The sequence below is a fragment of the Sinocyclocheilus grahami genome, unplaced genomic scaffold (genome assembly GCF_001515645.1).
Source record: "Sinocyclocheilus grahami isolate Dianchi unplaced genomic scaffold, SAMN03320097.WGS_v1.1 scaffold212.1, whole genome shotgun sequence".
Classification (NCBI taxonomy): Eukaryota; Metazoa; Chordata; class Actinopteri; order Cypriniformes; family Cyprinidae; genus Sinocyclocheilus; species Sinocyclocheilus grahami.
The window spans coordinates 1,227,483-1,243,166 of record NW_015505391.1 but is presented as its reverse complement, the minus strand read 5'-3'; the positions used below and the strand labels follow the sequence as shown (position 1 = coordinate 1,243,166).

At 38.0% G+C, this 15,684-nt stretch overlaps 1 protein-coding gene across 1 annotated transcript in view; it reads left to right on the top strand.

Moving 5' to 3' along the window:
- Positions 1–15,684, top strand: part of LOC107596016 (heterogeneous nuclear ribonucleoprotein K-like) — a 39,427-nt gene that overhangs the window by 7,889 nt on the left and 15,854 nt on the right. The window contains exons 2-9 of the mRNA XM_016286617.1: positions 3,816–3,926; positions 7,543–7,640; positions 7,726–7,782; positions 9,233–9,282; positions 9,519–9,591; positions 11,790–11,903; positions 12,042–12,170; positions 12,305–12,612. Coding sequence (XP_016142103.1) covers positions 3,866–3,926; positions 7,543–7,640; positions 7,726–7,782; positions 9,233–9,282; positions 9,519–9,591; positions 11,790–11,903; positions 12,042–12,170; positions 12,305–12,612 — 890 coding nt within the window. The 5' untranslated portion in view covers positions 3,816–3,865. The remainder of the gene's footprint in view (positions 1–3,815; positions 3,927–7,542; positions 7,641–7,725; positions 7,783–9,232; positions 9,283–9,518; positions 9,592–11,789; positions 11,904–12,041; positions 12,171–12,304; positions 12,613–15,684) is intronic.

Genomic DNA, 15,684 nt, shown 5'->3' with positions numbered 1-15,684 from the left:
ACTGTTATCACACTTAGCAGAATTTCCTCATATCATGCAGGACTATTAGAAAGGCAAAATCAATGCAAATCAGTGGATATGTCTGCTATAATAGGATAGGTGTGTTAAGGCCAGTTGGAGCTAAACTCTGCAGGGCAATGGCCCCCCAGGATCTAGTTAGGAGACCCCTGTCCTACAGAGTTGTTACTTTGCACATGCTTTTTGATCATTACGAATAATAATGTAAAATGATTTTCTTAGAATAAGAGATATGCTGTCTCTCGCATCACATACATTATCAATAGTTAAGTATGTGGTCTTGAAGAGGATCCTTTTTTTTTCTCTCATTTGGACTCGGTCTTGACTTGGACTCGAAACTTTTGGACTTGACTTGGACTCGAACCTCTTTGGACTCGGTCTCGACTTGGTCTCGACTAGTCCTGGTCTTGGACTTGTCTTGGACTCGACAAAGCTGGACTTGACTACAGCTCTAGTTATCCGACAGCAACACTATAATTCCATACCCGACCGACCCACACATGTATTTTCCTACATGAATCTCCTACAAATGTCAGGCAAGCAAACCTGTTTTATCTTTTTATAGCCTTTAACCTATTACCAGGCAGATTATTAACAACCAATGGAACATTTCACTGAGCTCATGTCTAGGTTTGGGTATTGTTAGAAATGTTTTCGGTTCCAGTTTTGCCTAACGATTCCGGTTCCATTTAAATGAACTATTAATATTTTTTTACTATTTTACCTTAATTGAATGTGGTGTTGCTGGAAGGTAGTAAGTAATGTTGAGTAATGCATGTGCTTCAAAGTTTGTTTTTTACACTATCAATAACATTTTGCTTTTCAAGCAGGAATAAGCTGGTTGGCCAAATAGTCCCTTGGGGGCTAAGACACTTGTTCATTTCCCTAAATTAATGAAATATTATACTTATAACCATGTATACACACAGTGCATAAAGCCCCTATTTTACAAATAATAATACAGTCAGGAGATGGTGTGATGCAATGAGTGGTTTCCACATTTTTAAACATTTAAAATGCATGAAAATATTTTCTATCAATTTGTTTTATCGCTCTTGAAATGACCTGTACACTAAAATAATCTAAGCCTCATACTTGCATAACAATAGCAGTCTATTTATTTAGTGGTCCAAGTTGAAGTCAGTAGGTATATTAATAGGGCCTTTCGCACCGATTTAGTTCCAGAACTAAATATACAGTACTAAAGTACTGGGATGATTTTGCGCAAACTATTTCCCAGTACCATTTAAAGGGTTGCATTCGCACCGAGAGTGTGTACTAAGAAGTGACGTAAGCCGGTCGACAGCGACGACATTTGTGCGCGGCGTTCAACAACAGAAACAAAAAAGAGCAACATTAACAACAGGAGGATGGAGGATGGAGGATGCTGTGATCGGAGCTGTTTTTGTTGTGTCTCGCGGGTTTCACAATAATGGACATAGATCGTCGACGTATACGTAAAGCGATTGAAAGAACGGAAAGGAGGACTAAGAATCTCCAACAACAACTGGCAGTGCTACATTTGCTACAAGTGCCTGCACTTCAGCGTCCGTCCATCTATCGCTGTTCTCCATACTTGCGAAATAAGTTGACCCTATGTTTACATAGCGTTTTAAACCATGGCTTGGCCAATCAATGTCTACTCACTTCACGATTAGTACCAGTTGTGCTGGTTAGACCCTGCTCCGGAATAGGAGCTAATTTGGTTCTCGAAAAAGGCAGTCCGGTACTAAATCCAGTTCCGGCGGTGCGAAAACGCCAAAAAGTGGGTAGTTCCACAATTAGTTCTGGTACTATGAAAAGGTTCCCGCGGTGCGAAAGGCCCTATAGACAATATGGGACAAATATAATGTAATTTAGTGGCGGCAGGAGCTGCGTGCTGCCAGTACATGTACAGTCAGGCAAAACAATGTGCACATTTATCAAAGATGCGAGTGCGCGTACAGTCTTGGAAAACGATGTGTTTGGCAGTTAAAGACACGGTGCGTCTGTGGAGTGCGCGTCATGGGAAACAATGTGCTCAGTAATTAGAGGCAGGGCGGCGTTTCTGTTATTTGGTTTGTGACATTCTTTATGGGAAACGCCGGTACAGCGCTTGGTCACGTGTCGCCCCAGAACCATTTTCGGAACCGAAACATAGAAATTGCTCACGGTTCCGGTTCTTTTCAAAAAACAGAACTGGTTCTGAATGAGAACCGGTTATCGGTTCCCAACCCTACTCATGTCGGTAGTGTTGAAGACATGATGATCATTTAAAATGTAGCCTAATGGAATTCCCATTGGATGATCCATCAACAATCTTTTACAAAGATATAAATAAATAAATAAATAAAAATCTAGAGCATACGCATGTACGAGTTGGTTTGCCAGGTAAAAATACAATTAGGCTATGTGTAAAATGTCATTTGTTAACTGTGTCTGATATGAAAACTAAGCTAGGCATAGTCCCATGAAAGGATAAATAGCAAATAACACACACATTATAAGCACCATATGTTTAGGTTTTGTATGATTCTGATACTGTATTGGGTCACCACCTGAATCAAAACCAGTTGAGAATCACTGACAGGTGTCTGAAAGTGTTGAGAAATGAGGCCTTGTTGACATCAGCTGAAAGTCTGATATGTAGCAAGCTATTACATTTTGATGAACATTCATGAATTGATTTCTTTTGAATAACATGCATTGATGATACATTTTCTACATTAAGACCAGGAAAGTGTATTCACTAAGTATAATTTTGATTTCATGGTGACCTTAAAGGGTTAGTTCACCTAAAAATGAAAATTAGGCTGCGTTTTACTCGCCCCCGATGCACCCTAGGTGTATATGACTTTCTTCTTTCAGACGAATCCAGTCGGAGTTATATTAAAAATTGTCTTTGATCTTTCAAGCTCTATCGTTGCACTCAGTGGGTGTTGCATTGCTTCTGTCCAAAAGACGTGAAATAAAAAGCACCCTTCCTTAAAAAAAAAGTGTCTCACACGGCTCCAGGGGGTGAACAAAGGCCTCCTGTAGAGAATCGATGTGTTTTTGTAAGAAAAATATCCATATTCAAAACATAATCACTTGAATCTAGCTTGCGCTTACTGTTGTAAAACGGAAGCAGTTCCGGGGGAATTACGTATGAGGTCAGCTTTGCGCACGCCCCGCTCAGAAGTGACGCACGCGGAGAGATCGAAACAAAACAACGGTTACTAATTAGAAGTACAAAATGAGGATTTATAAAGAAGGATGTCGGAGGATTTCGATATAAGCCAAGAGGAGACTTGTTTTCCTTTGCTAAAGTAAGGAAACTTTGCTTCTTTTGCTCCTGTAAACAAATGTTGGTTTTCACGAGACTCACCGGCGCATGTGCAACGCTGAACTCATACATCATGCTCCCGGAGCTGCTTCTGTGTACAACTGCTGGCGCAAGCTAGATTAAAGTGATTATTACGTTTTGAATATGGATATTTTTCTTTAAAAACGCATCGATTCGCTACAGGGGGCCTTTTTTATAAACAAGGCTCCCCCGGAGCCCTGAGTCAATTTTTTTTTTTTTTATGGAAAGGTGCTTTTTATTTCACGTCTTTTGGACAGAAGCAATGCAACACTGTGTGCAACGATAGAGCTTGAAAAATCAAAGACAATTTTTAATATAACTCCGACTGGATTCGTCTGAAAGAAGAAAGTCTTTCATGGATGCATCGGGGGTGAGTAAAATGCAGCCTAATTTTCATTTTTGGATGAACTAACCCTTTAAAGATGGTGTAGTTTCTGCATTGTTTTAATGCTCAAAACACTATGTCTCTTAGAGTTACCCGTCGAGGACAGCCTATTCCAGTTTCACTGCTGGCTGAAGACAATGGAGACAGAAATTGAGCAGCAGGAAGAAGAGAGCACTTTCGGTAACACTGACACGAACGGTAACGTATAGTCTCCGAATAGGGTTCAGCCGTGTCTGTCCGGAAGTTAATTTTTCCATGGTTTTTTAAAAAATGTCTTTGTTGAAGAGTTATATCTAAAGACCAAACGGCAACAGACACGTTACTCAGGTTTTGTCTCATCAGTGTGTTACCTCTGTTGGTGTCTGTTAGCATTGATTGGTGCTGGTTTTCTCCTATTGAACATGTTGAATTGGCATTTATTGCATCTTAGAACGTCTGAGAAGTGATGAACTGTACTCGATCGGCTGTCGATGTTGGTCTGCACCTGTCGGTGCTGTGTGAATTGGTCTAAAGTAGGGGTGCTCCGATTGATCGGTTACCGATCACTATCGGCCGATAATCGCTTTGATCGGCAATCTCTAAAAAGGCAGATCTCAAAAAAACGATCTCAGATTTTTAGGGCTGGGTATCGTTCAATTTTTCAATGCCGATACCTTGACTTCGATACTGGTTCCTGAACGATACTTTTTTCAATACCAATTTTATGAAATCAATTTTAACAAGATTACATTATCTAAAAAAACAAACTTATTTTTCAGCTTGTTGATGTTTATACAAACTCAAAGACCACTGCACAAAGGAACAAAATGTAACCAACACAATAAATCAGTGCTGTATTGATTTTAAAATCCTGATCTTAACTTGTAAAGCTATTCATCGGACTGCCCCTTCCTATATATCCAGTTTAGTTGCTCCTTGTACTCCCGCTCGCCCTTTGCGCTCAGCTGGGTTGTGTATCCTTCAGCATATAAATTAAAAACTATGGGTCGTAGAGCTTTCTCTGTCATTATTACAAACACTCGATTGTGATTTAAAGTGAGTTTTGAGTAAAAGCGGACTATACATCTTATTTATTGTCTTGTGTAGCATGATGCTACAGTTTGCATGAAAAAAGCACATAAATAAAAATGCATTATTATTATTATTATTAAAAGTGCAAGTGCAGAACGTTTTTGGGTATTAACCCTTCCTCAGTGCCATGTGCTACCAAGCAACACCTGCGCTCATTAAAATATGTATTAACATGTATTATATATCTCAAATCTATAACAAAATACAGTAAATACATTCATAAGTCATCCCAAATTCATATACAACTATATAAACAAAATATACATATACACCAAATAATAATCTCATGACTCCAACAATAATTCTTAACATCAGTTATGATGTATACAATCAATAAACATTAAAACCCGACTGATATGGGTTTTTTGGGGCCGATACCGCTATTAGGGAGTAAAAAAAGGCCGATATCGATATATCGGCTGATATTCTTTGTGTATATTATAGTACAATACCAGTCAAAAGTTTGGACAACTCATTTTTTGCAATGATCACTCAAATGTGGTGATCAAACACATATACAGTGGGGAAAAAAAGTATTTAGTCAGCCACCAATTGTGCAAGTTCTCCCACTTAAAAAGATGAGAGAGGCCTATTTGTATCATAGGTATACCTCAACTATGAGAGACAAAATGAGAAAAAAAAATCCAGAAAATTACATTGTAGGATTTTTAAAGAATTTATTTGCAAATCAGATGAAACTTACTAGAGAAGTGTGACAATATACCTCTGTAAATAAATACAATATAAATAGGGATGCGCTGAAATGAAATTTCTTGGCCCGAAACCGAACAAAATTAAACACTGTGTTTTTCACCAAACACGGTTTTTCAAGTTTTTTTCCCCATGTATTTTGCCAAATGTTTTTTCACCATTGCATAAATTAAAAAGCCAAAATGTGCTTTCTACGGTTTTGCCTTGCTTTTCAAAAAAAAAAAAAAATTACAAAACAACAATTTAAAAATATTTAACACTGAACATTTTTAACATTCTAGCAGACACTATACCAACAAAGCACACAATTAAAAGCAGCCTTGCTGAGAAGAGACTTCTTTTAAACATTAGAAAATATTACAGATCCTAATTTAAACGTGTGAATGTTATAATAAATGTATTAAAACAGAGCTGTTGTAATGATTATTATCATTATTATGTCTTTTCATTTTATTTTACAGAACAACAGTAAAATTACAATACTAACATTTATGAATGTTGATAAGAGTTCTTGCTTTTTCTCAACTTTTATTTAGGTGGAAACGTGCAGGAAGACCTCAATGCTTATTTTTGTTTATGACAGATTTATAAATGAATCATTACGAATACGTCGTATGTATCGCATTGTCACATGCCTTGTAAAAATTCATAAAAATGTGACTAAGCAACGGACGACTGTATCAGCGCAGATTTTCCTCGCGCTTTGGACTTTGAACCCTGGTTAACAAGCAGGTCTTCGTGCAGCACTGTCAGAATACATGCAATGCACGCGTGTATTAGAAAACATAACGTTCTGCAGTTTATTTACTAATTGTGTAAGGCCATTTCGCGATTTCAATCATCATACAGTAACCAGCAACAATCACCCCTTCCTCTTCTCATTGAAGACATGCGATGCAGTCCTAAACAGTCTCTCGCTGTCGCTGCTTGTAATGATTTTTGCATCTTTCTCCGACAGTTTAAATGCTTCCACACTGCTGACGTGTGTGCTGCATAATAAAGAGTGCACGCCTCTCACTCTGCGCTGGTTACTATTTGATCACGTCATATCATTGTTCGGTACAATTTATTCGGTCTTTTCGCTTATTCGGTTTGGTTGCCGAACATTCGGTGCATCCCTAAATATAAATCGGGTCGAATAAGACCACACTTGAATGCTGCTGCCTGAACAAGAGACGTCCTTACTGAAGTGAAAGTGTTGACTGGTGTCACTATCTCGCGAACGCACCGCCGGATCTCCACCAAATTCGGGGGATCCCTTCAGCTCGAGGAGCCCTCTCAAACGCCACTCTCCGCGCGTCGGTAGCTCCCCGGATCGCTTGATCGTTCGGCGCCGGACCATTTCAAGCATTTTATCTGCTTTATATGTTCTGTAAAAAAAATTTTCATATCAATGGCATATTCGCCAATACGATATATCGGCGACAGGCTCATATCGGCCGATAATATCGGCAAAACGATATATCGGTCGGGCTCTAATAAACATCATACCAAAGTACTCTTCGAGTCCCCCATATATATCATTAAATTATTTTAAAAAACAATTCAAAGACAAATCTTCATTCATACCCAGAGGATGTAGACTTTTAAGATAAAAAATCCACCTACATTCCTTTTGCAAAAGTCTACGTTCTAAATTCTCTCCTCTACGAGTCAACTTTTCAGTAGCTATACAATTTAAGTCTAAGACTGAATGAGACCTCTCAACAAAATGGCGAGCCACAGGCTATTTTAAATCTTTCCTCCTAATAGCGCTCGTATGCTCAATGATCTGAGTTCTTATTTGTCTTACCCACATATTGTATTATACAGTTATTTATAATTGGGATTTTAACATAACATTTTATGTTCGATAGACAGTTATATGTTAAATGGCTTTCTTTTAAGTCCTTAAATTTCGTGAGATCTTCATTCACTAGTGCCTGGTTATGTTTTGAATTCCGCAATGGCATTTTCTCAGAACAAGCAGTTTGATAAACAGGAATGTCTTAATTGTTGTCGAGGCTCACGTGCCAGATTTGTGTTCCCTCAGGCAAGCGCCCTGCTGAGGACATGGATGAGGAACAGGCATTCAAACGCTCCCGCAACACAGATGAAATGGTAGAGCTCAGGGTGCTTCTCCAAAGCAAAGTGAGTAAAGCAATACACGTGCACTTTGCTTCTCCATTTCTTCGATATTGGTGGCATTTTTAACAATGTCGTTTTATGCTTTCAGAATGCAGGGGCTGTGATTGGAAAGGGAGGCAAGAACATTAAAGCCTTACGCACAGATGTGAGTATTAAGACCATGCTCCATGCTTATTATGAACCTTTAAGCAAAGTTCTCTAATGGTCTTTGAATATAATTTGCAAACTTTCTTTGTCGCACAGAATTCTATATAATCAATCACTTCTCAGATGGGGAGAGACCTCACTCATATTAGTCTCTGCTGAATGAAGTGTGTGGATTAGGGGTGGGTGGTATGACCAAAATCTTACTTTGGCGCAAAATAAAAATTATATAACCATGCAGTAGTACTTCTTATTCTTAAATGAGTTACAAATTAAAGTTGCTTTTTATATTTCACTTATTATGAAACCAAAATATCAAATTATTCATAACATGATTAAGTGTGAAAGCAAAAGACGAAAAGACTCCAAATAAAACTAATATTATAAAAAACGATTATGCATTTGTATGCACACCTGTGACCACATATAAAATGAATTCAATGTTAATGAGAGAAGTTGCATCATTCTTCAATAACTACAAACAGCTAAATGTTGAATTCGTCCCTCTGTATTTTGTAGTGATGCACCTACATTTCAGCAACCTGAAATATACTGCTTGAATTTAAGCAGTGCGCTTAAGCTACAACAGGAGCTTAACCAAAAATAATGCTGAAGTAGCAATATGCAAAATTTTATTTACAAATAACTTTACTATGACTGGTTTAATCAATCAACTGAGAACTGCATAAAGAGTTTAATTACCCAAATTGAATTACATGAAATTTTCAGTTGTTTAAATCAAAACTTTAATTTTGAATTTTCAAAAAAAGTATGTTTTGGTATAAAATTATTTTTGGTGCATTGCTAGTATTTTTGCATTACTCCTTGAAGTATCTTCAAACAGTCTTATTCACATGAACACAAGCAAATATATATGTATAACATGAAACTGCAAAATATCTACCAGTTATCACGTCCTATGCATCATACTGCCCAGTCCTAGTTTGGATGATTATTTTCATTTGTTGATGATACTGATGGTGAATTGTTGAGAAGCCCATCTCTTTTCGCTCTGTCCTTGTTGCCCCCCAACCCCTGAGCCCTCCCTCCCTCACTGTTCCCAACATCACTGTCCATGATTCTGAGCTTGCGCCGTGGCGCAGCCCTCTCTGTCACTCATCACTGTTGTCTGATTTTTCTCTGGTGCTGCATTACCTTCCCCTTGTTTTCTTTTTCTTTCTTTCTCTCTTAGCCCACATGCGTTCAGGCTCTTTATCTGCAAAAAATCTATCATCCTTCCCTTCCCCTTCGCCTCATTCTTTAGCTTTTTCTGTTAGTTTCTGGTTTGGTTTCTCTCGTTGTTGAGAGAATGTGACGCGCTGATGGCACCATAGAGTGATTCGCAAGAGACTTTCGATTTTTTTTTTTCTTTCTCCCCCAAATGTTCTGGTGGTGGGATCGTGGTAAGCAGGCCTGTCTTGCTCTCTCTCTTATTCTTTTGGCTCGTGTAGCCGCACAGTGCCTCAGTCTCAGCCCTCCCACTATCGCCCATCTCTTCAAGGCCTGTATTAATTGAATGTGCGAGAACTGAGTGCATGTCAGTTGCCCGTAACTCAGTCCAGTGTTGGAAGATTTAAAACATGTGTTCAGCAGTCCTCTTTTTAATTTACTTTCTTTTGATTCAAAGTCTTATTTCCCCCTTCTTCATTGCTTTGTGATATGCAGCTGGGCTCAGCATCTAAAGTTTTGTATCCGTTTTTGCTTTTGTCTTTCATTTGGCTTGATGTGCTGCTACAGTATCCTGAGTGTGAGTGCAGATATAGAGACCATTGGTGAGATTCTGCTGAAGATCATCCCTACCCTGGAGGAGGTAAGCAAACAAAACCCAGCATTGAAGGCCTCAAAGACACCGTTAAATCAGAATCAGTGTTTTGTATACATATTATTTAGTACATATCCGTTATTTCTGAGGCCATCTGTATGCTAGTCTATTCTAAAAGTTGATAAATTGTTTTAAACACATATGATTTGGAGATTTTTAGTCTATACCAATTAAAATTTTTCGTACGACTATACAGCGTTTATAAAACTTTTTTTTTTTTTTTTTAGTAATCAAGGGTAAGGTACATTAAAGGGGTCATATGATGCGATCTCAATTTTTTCCTTTCTCTTTGAAGTTTTAGAAGCTCTTGGTGCATAAAGAAGATCCTGTAAAGTTGCTAAGACTAAAGTCTCAAATCCAAAGAGATATTCTTTATAAAAGTTAAGAGTCAACCACGGCTACCTAAAACGGCTCATTCTAACATGCCCCCACATGTCTACGTCACAATGTGGGAAGATTTGCATAACGCCGCCCAAATGTTCACGCAAAGAAAGAAGGCGTAACTTTTATTCTCGCTGTAGTATTGTTGCTGCCGCCATGTCGTGAAGGCGCTGTGTTTCGTTGTGAAAGTGAAACTACTTTGTTTGGTCTTCCAAAAGAGGACGATATCCGCTTCGTCATGCCTAGAGCTGATCCGTGCTGGTCGCTGAGGGAATACATCAACTTTGCGCTGTGGATCGCCGGATCGGCTTTCACCGTGGACGAAGCAGAATCCAGCCCGGGGTCGTAACATGTGGTTGCCGCAAGCCCACCACAACCCTCTACATTGCGAGTAAATCACTCGCATATGCAACTAAATCTTCACTCTGGCGACTAAATGATGTCTAATATTAGCCAATTGCTAATAAATTCTCAGATTTTACTCACCAGTGTGTGAGTTGGAGGCTAAGTATAAGTTTAGCTCCGATATATTTTCACTCGCCGAACACTCTGACTGAGTGCTTCAGAGTTTCTCTCTCCGTCAAGTGATCTGTGCTGTTTTTCAGTTCATCTGAATGGATGTGCAACACACAACGTACCGTAAACTCTAGTGTGAAGGCGCACGACTCGCCGTCGCTTTGTTTCACACACACGCAGCAAGAGAGGGAGAGAGAGAATTGACGCGCTACATGTAAACGATATTCTTTGTTGTATTTTGCTGTCAAAATAACGGAGTTCCTTTGGAATTCTTCCGCTTTTAAGAACTACCGCTTTCTCCGCTAGTGGGCGGAACTAATGCGCAAACGGCAATCTCATTGGCTGGCGCTCACCTATTATCGTCCCTGTTTTGATTTCAGCAAATCAGTTCGAGCAAACGCACACAACCGGATTAATATTCATGAATCCAGTAGCTCATTAATCCTTGGTGCGTTTTATATTGTTCTTATTAGTAGAATTCGTATCATTATCTTATCAGTATTTTTGTTAGTTTTCCCCCAATTTTTTATTTTTTTTTACAGAAACACTGAATGACCAAAAAAGCACCACCACCAGTCCGAAGTTCAGTTAAAATGACTAATATGCATTCATACATGGTTATAAAGTTTTAATTCTAATTACAAAAGTTCTATCATTAAATAACATTAATTATCATATTATAATGCTTGACTGACTGATGTTAAGAGTGTACTTTCAGATATTTATAAAACTGTGCCATTTCACAAACATACACACATATGTGTGTGTGTGTATATATATATATGTGTGTGTATATATGTGTATATATATATATATGTGTGTATATGTGTATATATATATGTGTGTATATATATGTATATATATATGTGTGTGTGTGTATGTATGTATGTGTGTGTATGTATATATTTATCAGTCTATGTATATGTATATATTTTTTGCGAGTAAACAAAAAAATTTACTAGGCAATGGCGATTCAATTGCCAAGGTGTTCGTAGAGGGCTGCCACTGGCCGCTCCTTCGTCGAATCCGCCGGCCGCGCCGTTCTCAAGCCCGCCCGCCATCGCTCAATCTAGCCCTCTGGCCTCCGCTCACTCTAGGCCGCCTGGCCGTTCATAGTTCATAAAGTATCATAGTTTTCTAAAAGTAATTAGCAGCACAACTGTTTTCAATGTTGATAATAAGAAATGTTCCTTGAGCACCATATCAGTATGTGCTTTCATTGTGGACGTGACAAAATCTGTTGGTTTGCAAGTGTCCTTAAATGTTCCTTTACTCTGTATGTTTGGCAGTATCAGCACTACAGCGGGACTGACTTTGACTGTGAGCTGCGGCTGCTGATTCATCAGAGTTTGGCTGGAGGCATTATCGGAGTCAAAGGTGCCAAGATCAAGGAACTGAGGGAGGTGAGCACAGTACTAAAAATAACACATCGTAAAATAATAGTTAGTAACTAGGTAGCTTAACATTTAAATTAGCTTCACCAAAAAAAACAATTTAATCGTATTTCCCTGACTATGAGAAATTGGTTATTCATTTTTAAGAATACCCAGACAACAATCAAGCTCTTCCAGGAATGTTGCCCCCACTCCACTGACCGTGTAGTGCTAGTCGGGGGAAAACCCGAGCGTGTGGTTGAGTGCATCAAGGTTATTCTAGAGCTGATTTCAGAGGTGAGACGATAACATACTGGTGGAGAGATGTGAGGACATTTTTAACAGTTTCTTCTCATTAGACATTGTATAAACATCCAACGATTCTTCTTGGTTTGTAAATAAAACTTAAATTTGTCCTGCATTATCTGAAGGCTCCCATTAAAGGTCGAGCCCAGCCCTACGATCCAAACTTTTATGATGAGACCTATGACTATGGCGGCTTCACTGTGATGTATGAAGAAAGAGGGCGACGGCCTATGGGTGGGTTCCCAATGCGAGGCCGAGGAGGATTCGATCGCATGCCTCCTGGCCGTGGAGGTCGCCCCATGCCTCCATCCAGACGGGATTATGATGATATTAGCCCTCGTCGTGGACCACCTCCACCCCCACCAGGAAGAGGAGGACGTGGGGGCAGTAGGGCTCGAAATCTGCCTCTGCCTCCACCACCACCTAGAGGAGGGTAAGAGAATGTAGCTGATTGTGCAGCGAATTGATTTCTACAACCTATAGTGATTTATTTTATTCAATAAGGGCATCAATAATAATAGCTGTGATAAAATATTATTTAGGGATGCACCGATATGAACATTTTGGCCGATACGATAACCGATAATTCTTTAACTATGAAAGCCAATAACTGATATTTTGGCCGATAAATCTAAATCCTAATTTTTATATAATTTTTGAGAGCCTGATTACCAAAAAAGTCTAACCATTAAAAGGCATTAAACACTTCAACATAAATCAAACTTAAAGCAGCCTTACAAATAAATAAAATAATGCAAAATAAAATAAGTCACTGGACAACATTACTTAAAGGGTTAGTTCACCCAAAAATGAAACTTCTGCCGTTAATTACTCACCCTCATGTCGTTTCACACCCCTAAGACCTTTGTTCATCTTTAGAACACAAATTAAGATATTTTTGATCAAGTCCGATGACAGCAACGCCACCCAAACTCTCAAGATCCATAAAGGTACTAAAGACGTTGTTAAAACAGTCGACGTGACTACAGTGGTTCTACAATAATTTTATGAAGCAACGAGAATACTTTTTGTGCGCAAAAACAAAACAAAAATAATGAATTTATTCAACAACCTCTTCTCTTCTGTCTCATTCTCATACGTTGTTTACGTCCAGCGCTTCCAGGTTCTACGTCAGAACGCCGGCTCATTATTGGACGGCTCCTGCATCAGCATCACACGCATGCGTCGCGCTGCTCACATGTGCAGCTTTGGCCAATAATGAGCCGGCGTTTGGACGTAAAACACGGAAGCCTTCACTGGTTACTGCGTTAACCGCGTAAGGATAATGACAGGGAAGAGAAGAGATTGCTGAATAAAGTTATTATTTTTGTTTTGTTTTTGCGCACAAAAATTATTCTCGTTGCTTCATAAAATTATTGTAGAACCACTGTAGTCATGTCGACTGTTTTAACGACGTCTTTAGTACCTTTATGGATCTTGAAAGTTTGGGTGGCGTTGCTGTCAATGGAGGCCTCTCTGAGCCATCGGATTTTATCAAAAATATCTTGATTTGTGGTTTGAAGATGAACAAAGGTCTTAGGGGTGTGGAATGACATGAGGGTGAGTAATTATTTTTGGGGGAGTTCAAAATCAAAAAACGTGCCATGGATAACGGAATATTAAATGGAATAACCTCTGCACTGACAATGAAATTATTTTAATTAAACCATATTGTTGATGAAAATAATAAGATACAAATAAAAGTGGTGGTTATTATTAATGATATATCAATGATTTTGAAAAAGAAGTATCTTTAAATTAATACCACTGTTTCAAATAGCAGCATTGCTGATTGAGCTGCTGCGCTGTAGCTGAAGAGCTGAATGAACACCAGTAAACTGAAGTGCTGCCAGCTTATTTAACTCAAGGAAACGCATTGTAAATAAAGTTTAATCAGACATTTATACAACATAAACATATTACAAATTATATATGTACAAAAAGACGCAAATGCACAAGTGAACACAAACGAAGTTACATGCTAATCAGAATGTGTAACTTCTGTTGTGGATGCGCTCTTCCCGTAACAACGTGCTGAAACACGGAAACCAAACCGAAATAATTTATAATGTTTTATTATAATAAGTGTTTTCATTATAATGTTATATATATGATAGTCCCAGTCATAGTTATTAATGTTGTCCGCTGCTGTTTGAGCTGCGTGCGCTGAGCTAAAGATGATCACCGGTAAACTGAAGCCCTCTATTAGCGCAAACAAAAGCATTCTATATGAGATAAATCAGATATATATGCATAAAATAAACGCAATATTACAACGTACAATTGCACAAAAGGCTGTAAATGTACAAGCGAACTTAACTGTGCTAGTCATGAAGGTGTAGATCCGTTGTGGATGCACTCTTCCCGTAACAACTTGCTGAAACACGGGCGAACAAAGATTCCATAACATTATTTAACAGTAGCTAATGATCTCATTATAATATGATAAACTTGCCCTGCACATGTTGCAGGTCACTGTATTTTCCTTTTCGAAGTGATTCCAATAATATTTCAAGCAATTAAAAAAACCATCATGGCGAACAGTGCGCATCTGAAGTGTCTCTGCAGGAAATAATGCATTATTTATCGGCTTTAAACGGTTCGATAACGATAACAGAATATTTTATATTTATCGGCCGATACCGTTATGGTGGCCGATATATCATGCATCCCTAATATTATTATTATTATTAATTATAGGTTGTTGTTGTAGTCTGTTTGTTTGTTTATTTTTCTTTTTTTTGTTAGTTCCCCCATTCATTGTTTTAAATAAATGTTGCAATCAGGTGCCTTTTATCTACCCACAGCGGGGTTTTTTTATTGTTTAATTGTTGATATTGTTGACTGATGTAAATGAGGGAATCAGTGCAGTTCTTGGGAGTTCTCTGTCTGTCATATCTTGCATATTTATGAATCATATCAGCATTAGTGGTCGACCGATATGGGTTTTTTGACAGCCGATGCCGATATCTTGGAAAGCAGGGTGGCCGATGGCCGATATAATTTTATTTATTTTAATTTATATTTAAGAAATTTGAAATCATTTGAAAATGGATTAAAAATAATTGTGTAAAATAAAGATTTGTCTTGTTTATAGAGCTGTCAGTTTTAATGTAGGGCTGGGAGATATGGAAAAAATAAAATAAAATCTTGATTTTTTTTTTTTCAGAATGTTTTAATTTTAATGTTTAAAATGTTTTAACTAGTCAACTTGAAAATGTAACTACAACATGATTCAAGTAACTTTTACTTTGTTAACCCTCTAGTTAAAGAAATTTATTTCAAGTGCACCACACATGTTGTCAGCATGATGTAAATGTTAAACAAATCACTTGTTAAATATCTTTGCAAAAAAGATGCATGAACTACATCTTCTACAAATGTATCTTATACATATTATATGTTCAGAAAGAATACAAGGAAAATGCTTTAAAAAAAAAAATCTCAAAAGTCAAGGTAATTCAAATTCAAAATGACTGAGGGAAATAACACAAGTAGCCTATTA